The sequence below is a fragment of the Anopheles aquasalis genome, chromosome 2, assembly GCF_943734665.1.
Source record: "Anopheles aquasalis chromosome 2, idAnoAquaMG_Q_19, whole genome shotgun sequence".
Taxonomy (NCBI): Eukaryota; Metazoa; Arthropoda; class Insecta; order Diptera; family Culicidae; genus Anopheles; species Anopheles aquasalis.
Window position 1 is genome coordinate 79044315 of NC_064877.1, and position 6332 is coordinate 79050646.

General features: G+C 46.0%; 1 protein-coding gene across 1 annotated transcript in view; it reads right to left on the reverse strand.

Annotated features, from left to right (window-relative positions):
* Positions 1-4916: 4916 nt before the first annotated feature.
* Positions 4917-6332, reverse strand: part of LOC126569058 (fibrinogen-like protein 1) — a 1582-nt gene continuing 166 nt past the window's right edge. The window contains exon 1 of the mRNA XM_050225865.1: positions 4917-6332. This exon is cut by the window's right edge and continues 166 nt beyond it. Within this exon, the coding sequence (XP_050081822.1) occupies positions 4917-6332 (1416 nt within the window).

The following is a 6332-nucleotide window of genomic DNA, read 5'->3' on the forward strand; positions in this document are numbered from 1 at the left end:
TCACGCCACAAAAAACAGCGTCCCTGCCAGCCGATTGGCAATCAATTGACCACGAGCCCCAACGAGCAGTGAGCCTGCAAACGATTATCCTTCATCGTCCACCGTCCGCTCTGTCATCTGTTGTCACTTGTCCTTTCCACTGTGCCGGCAACCAGCTTCAAAGTAGCCAGGACGAAGAAGGCTGACCCCGCAATTTACGCCAGTGGACGCCAGACTGGAGGCGCAAAAACATTATGCACTTAATACATATTATTGAGTGGCGGCGGCACGATCGCGATCGCATTCGGAGCCAACGGGCGACTCACAAACGATTGTCAAGTGTTTCAATTAGGTACCAGTCGCTTCACTTCAGCACTCCAGCTGGCGAACGGATTACGAAATGCGATGGATTGCGCTGTGCGTTCGGTGCGTTCGTTAGTGGCCGCTGCTCACTGCTCCATATGCTAATGATTGAGTGGAGTTGGCCGTAAGGTGCAGAGAGCAGCAGCAGCAGCAGCAGCAGCAGCAGTGACAACAACCAGTCGGTCGCCTGTAGACCTATCATTAGCGATTGTGTGCGAGAGAGCGCCCGAAAAGCCCTCAAATTGGCGCCTCTAGGTGTGCTTTCGCTCGAGCAAACCTCCTATCCATGCCACGTTATGAGTCTTGGGTTGATTCTTTTGCGAAATGCTTCTTCTTCTTCTTCTCCTGGGGAGAGGGGAGTTTTCGTTAATAAATTGAAGAAAGAAAAGGCAAGCCGCCAGAGGCCATTTCCGGTCCAGTTCACGGGTGGTCCGGGTCCAAAGGGAGGGAGGGGGACCAGAGCTGGTGCTGAAGGTCTGTTCTCCACCTGAGGGTCCTTTTTGATTGGCTCAAGTATCCAGCGCGCTGCTGCCAGTGCAAAAGAGAACGTGAAGAACGTGGCGCTGGTCATTGGGAAACCGCAACTGCCGGACTGCCAGCTTCCAGTGCGCGTACTGGAATCGAGCGAACACTTTATGCTCCACGCCAATGACACGCACCGGTGGAGGCGGATGGCCAACGACAACGACAACGACGACGACGACGATGTTTACGCTTCGAACAGAGTTTCATAAAAGAAATTAATTTGATAATTCCGTCTCGGCCTTTTGTTGCATCCGTGGCCGGGGACTCAATTGTCCTGACGGCCGGTCCCTGTATGTAGGCCAAACACGAACACGGGCGCGCGGTCCAAGCGGCACCAATCATCGTAAAAACATGCGGTCGATGCACCGAAGCCATTGGCTTTCTCCTAATATTCCCTTTGCGGTTTTCCTGGAGCGTTCGGGAGGAGGACCAATCCCAGGAGGAACTTGCAAAAGGTGCGCTGTCCAGTGGGACCTCAATTTTGTTTCGTTTGTTCTCTGTTTACTCAAAGATCGAGTAGCCAACGAGAGCATTTGGACTCCATTTTGCATCCCCCGTGATGCTTGCACGCCGTTGCGGTTCGTTAAGTGGTGTGTCTCGAAGGAAAGAAGAAAATTAAATTAATTCCCCGTGCGACGACGACTCCAACCGATCAAACGGCCCTACGGATGAAGATCATTTTCTTCTTCGCTCGGTCCCTCGGGAAAATGAAGTGAAAAGTCCCCGGGACGAGCTGGCCGCTGGGCCATTTCCCACAGGGCCAGTGCCGCACCAACGCATTTGCATGTCGGTCGAAGCCGTAAGCGACCCAGGCACGCCAGCGACCGAAACCTAATTAGAAACACATAAAAGAGGTGGGCCCGAGCGGCCACCTCGGGTGGTCGTATTCATAAAAGTCGAAACCTCATTTGGCCAGATTAAGAAAACGGAATACCAGCGCACAACAATGGCGGGGGGGGGGGGGACTCCATGAAATCGGCCATTCATCGTTGGCTTCCGTTTGGTTGGGTGGCACAGAAAGTGTGGCCATTTCCACGCGTGATCCGTGTGCCGTTCGCACGCGGCCATCCAAACACGGTCATGGCGTTATTTGCTTCCGTGGCAGGTTCCGACAGGTTGCTTGACGGTTCCGCAGGGTTAGTGGAGCGAAGCAGGAGTGGTGATCATTAATTTAGAGAAAATGGATATTTTCTACCTTTTGCCATCCAATTATGGGAGCAGTTTGGATAAAAGATCAAGTGTTTTCGTTGGGTCGTTTAGATCATGAATGTTACTGACGATACAGGAGTGCCCTTTGCAATTGAAGAGACGTTAAATGCTTTACCAGCATTGTTTTCGAGGTTTTTTTTATTGACGTCTTCAGCGAGGAGTGAAAGAATGAAATTTCAGACAAGAAAATGTCGAAATTAAAGGTTATTTGAGTAAAAAATCCAGGGACATTAGACAGAGGAATTGGAAAAGGATTAAATTTGTTTCATGATGAGACTTCGTTAGGAAACAAGTTGCTTATTAAATTCCATGAATTTCACGCAATGTTCGTTAGATAAATTCTGGTCCTTGGCCAGTTTAGTATAAAACATGAAGAGTAGCATCATGTGCTCCAATAATCTACTTAATTTTAATTCTATTTCGTGTTTTGAACAGGATTACAAGTGCTAAAATTCGTACACAATTCTTCAACTGTGCATCAGGAAGTCTTTCATCAGGATTCTATTGTACTACAGCAGGACACTGAAGTCAGACGGCCACGAACGTAGTTTGAAAGGTCAAGCAATTCTGTTTGGAAAAAGAAATAGTCATTTTATCTAAGATCCTTTCCTAGTTCCAGATCCAGTGTCATCCCTCTCCGATAGTGTCCACACTCATTATCAACAAACAAACAATGAACCCAAGAATCCCATCCACCGACTCGGCACATGAAGTCATCTTCCCGATTCGATGACTCGTATGTCGATTTGTGGTTCCCTGTCCCCCTGTCCCTGTCCCTGGTACCCGGATTATCCGATGTGAAATTCATGAGTTGAGCAAGTAATCCATCTTTCTTATAAATAAATTTGATAAAAGCACCCCGGGCACCGGTGAAAAAAGGGACAATCCTCCCACCGTCCTATGCCAACGGGCTATCTTCATTTATTATCCGTAACATTAGCCGATTGACCCTTCCTCTCGGTGGGGCTCGCTATCATTTGTATTGTTTATTCAAAGAGAGTTTTGAGAGGAGAGCGGAAAAGAGACGACAGCGGAGAAAATGCTCCCAAAAAAGGACAAACATGCGGTTCCAATGTTTCATATGAAACATTCTTCACATCCCCTCTAAGGTCGCCTTCCCCATTCCTCTATTGACCCTTTTTTGTTATCGCTTAGAATGGACTGAGGCTGGACTCCAGGACTGCCACCCGCTGCTCCAAGGAGTAGCTTCCCTTTCGCAATCGTTTACTCAGCAATTTCGGTTGTGGTTGCGGTTGCGGTCGTCCAGATATACCGGGAATTAGCATAAATTTTACAATTCTAATCGCATTTTTCATCATCCCGATGGTCATCCTCAAGACAATACATTCAGTTCAGAATCCTTTGCCAAGGGAGTAAACCTCCCGTCTGTCCATTGTCCAGCCTCGTGGGTCGAGGGGTGGCAAAATGGCGAAAAAATGGTCCCGAAAACCCCCCGAGGGGCTCAATGGAGGAGAATCGAGCATCGGTTCGAATCAAATCCACTTCGCCATCATGAAAACTTAAGAATGTCCAGCTTAATTTGCAAACATATCCACTCGGCTGCGATGGCCACCGAAGGGTTATTCGGTCAAGGGATGGTCTTGCCCTCGCCTGGACGATGACGACAAGTAAAGGCCCCAAAACCTGCTCGTTCGTACTGCTGCGGTAGCAAAAATCCCGAGCAAAAGATTCCGATATCTTCTGCATCATCATTTACCATAAACGAATGTGAACGCCACGTGAATGTGTCGCTTTTCATTTTTGGAAATATTTTGGAAGCCCTCCCCTCCCCGGGGGGTGAGGTTCGGATGGGCTAACGGTTCCTTGAGGTCCGGTCCGATTGTGGTCGGGTGCCGGTTGATGATAAAACATTTATGCCAATAATGTATGCATAAATTGCTGTGTCCGGCAGTGATATTGGATCGTTCCGAGTGCAAGGATTATGGAACCAGTTTTATCCGTGGCCTACCAAGAGATCCAGATGAGCTGGCGAAATGGAGCATCGCAAGGACCCAAGGAAGTCGTGCTATCGGTGGAGGAAAAATGTGATCTGGAAATGCTTTGTTCCAGCACAAGTTTGTTTGCATCTCTCTGCTCGTTTTAAACCGAAATAGATTCACTTTATGCTTGTATTTTGGACGGTAAGGCAATGTCATTTCCAATCAAACAAAATGCTGCTTATCTGATCCATGTATGGTAGTCTAATTGAATCAATCCCTTTGATCGATGATGTTTCGTGGAAGATTAAAGAAGACAATACGCAACCGAACCCATTGAAAGCACGATTTCGAACAATTACGCATCTATCAAGTTTTATAAATCGAATCTAGATTAAAGAATACTGCATCTCAAAGTGGACCAAAACGAACTCCTTCAATGCTTCGTTTCTAACAAACTAGTAATCAGACGCAGGACAAACGAAAAGAAAAAAAACTTTCGGGAATGAATAAGTGCTGATAACTTCAAGATAACTGGTGTGTTGGAAACCCTTGCAGTCACGCGCTCCTGATCCTCCTGATCGCGCGGTAACAACCAACGAGCGTCATCGTTCTCGTTATCAGACTTCACAAAGGCAAAAGCAAAGATTTGCAAAGTGAAACAAAGTGTGCAATTGCGTATGTAACACGCCGCTTTCACTCGTTACTCACCCTCGTTGCTTACACAGTGATCATTAAACTATACATTCTTGCTCATTATATACATTATATTCGTTTATTTTTGTATAGATCATATTAATTCATTGATATATGGAAAATATAACTTGCGTTTTATTAATTTTGCAGTTAATTAAATTTGTCAGCTTATTCGCTATGCTTTCTGGCATCCCTTTGAACTATTTGCTAGTACAATGGACGTACCAGCATACGAGAAAAGCTAAGGCCTCGCCAATCATCGTTGAAACCGTACCAGGCGATATTGTCCTCTTTTATCCCACTGGCATTTCGATAAACCCCATTCATATCCGCATGATAGCATTGATTGAACCACCAGCCTCCACTCCACGTTTTTGCACAATTGCCCTCAGCCTTATTATCATTATCGCTATCTGGAGTCGAAAATTTCATTCCTTTATGAAACTGTAGTGAATCTCCCGCCGTTCCGGAATGCGTTCCCAGAGTTGTCAGGCGATATTGCTCAGCTTCGCTCCCAATTCCAAACGAGGAGTATCTCGCGTATTTGGAGTTGTTAAAGAAGTCCTTCATCTCGACCAACAACTCACAATCGTGCTCCTTTGTAAACTGATGAATGTGCTCGAGTCCCAACCAGTGCTCGCCGTCGACTTCGCCAAAACCATTTCTGTAGTCCGTCCAGTTGCGATTGAAGCTAAGAGATCCGTCGAAGCGGTGCTGAATGACCATCCAGCCACCATCATGCTTATCCTGCTCACAAGAGGCCACAAATGTATTAAAAATATCCTTTTCTCGGATATTATACGTTCCAGACGCCTTCGTTTGCACATCTTTGCAGGACCGATATGAACCGGGATGAATATTCAATATTGAGCGAATCTGCTTATGATCGCGTTCTAATTGCTCAATAGATTTAAAGGTTTCGTTTCGATTTTTGTTGGCTTCCTGGCGTTGCGTTGATAATTCTGACTTCAATTCGCTTATTATTTTCGACAAGTCATCGATTGATTTCCTGTTCTGTTCCTGTTCGACCCGATCATCTGCGATTACCTCCTGGGATTTTTGCATGTCTTGCTGCAGCAATTCAATGCTCTGCTCTTGTAAAGCTCTATTGGTTGCAATATCCCGTAGAATATCCTTCAAATCATATGCTGTCCTGTTTTCATAAGTCCTGATCGATGTTTGAACTTCTTGCTGCCATTTCGAAACCTTTACTCGATCACTAGCTATATCCTTCCATTGCTTTTGCATCTCCGTGATTGCCTGTTGCGACTCCGTGTGCCAATTTGTTTCATCCCTCTTATGCTGCTGAATCTCTTGCTGCAAGCTATTCAACAATTTGATGCTTTCGTCTTGTGAAGCTCGGTTGGTTGCAATATCCTGCAGAACATCCATCAAACTATTTGCTGTCTCATTTTGTTTCGTTCTAATCGATGTTTGAAGCTCTTCCATCCAGTCCGCTAGCTTCTCTCTATCATTTGCGATCTCCTTCCCTTGATTTGCAATCTCTTGCTGCATCTTTCGCAATAGATTGAATTCAATCGGCTTTTGAAACTCTGAGAGAATGTTTGTTTCATTCATCTGTTGTTGCTGCATCTTACTCAATAGATCACGGATCAATTCCAA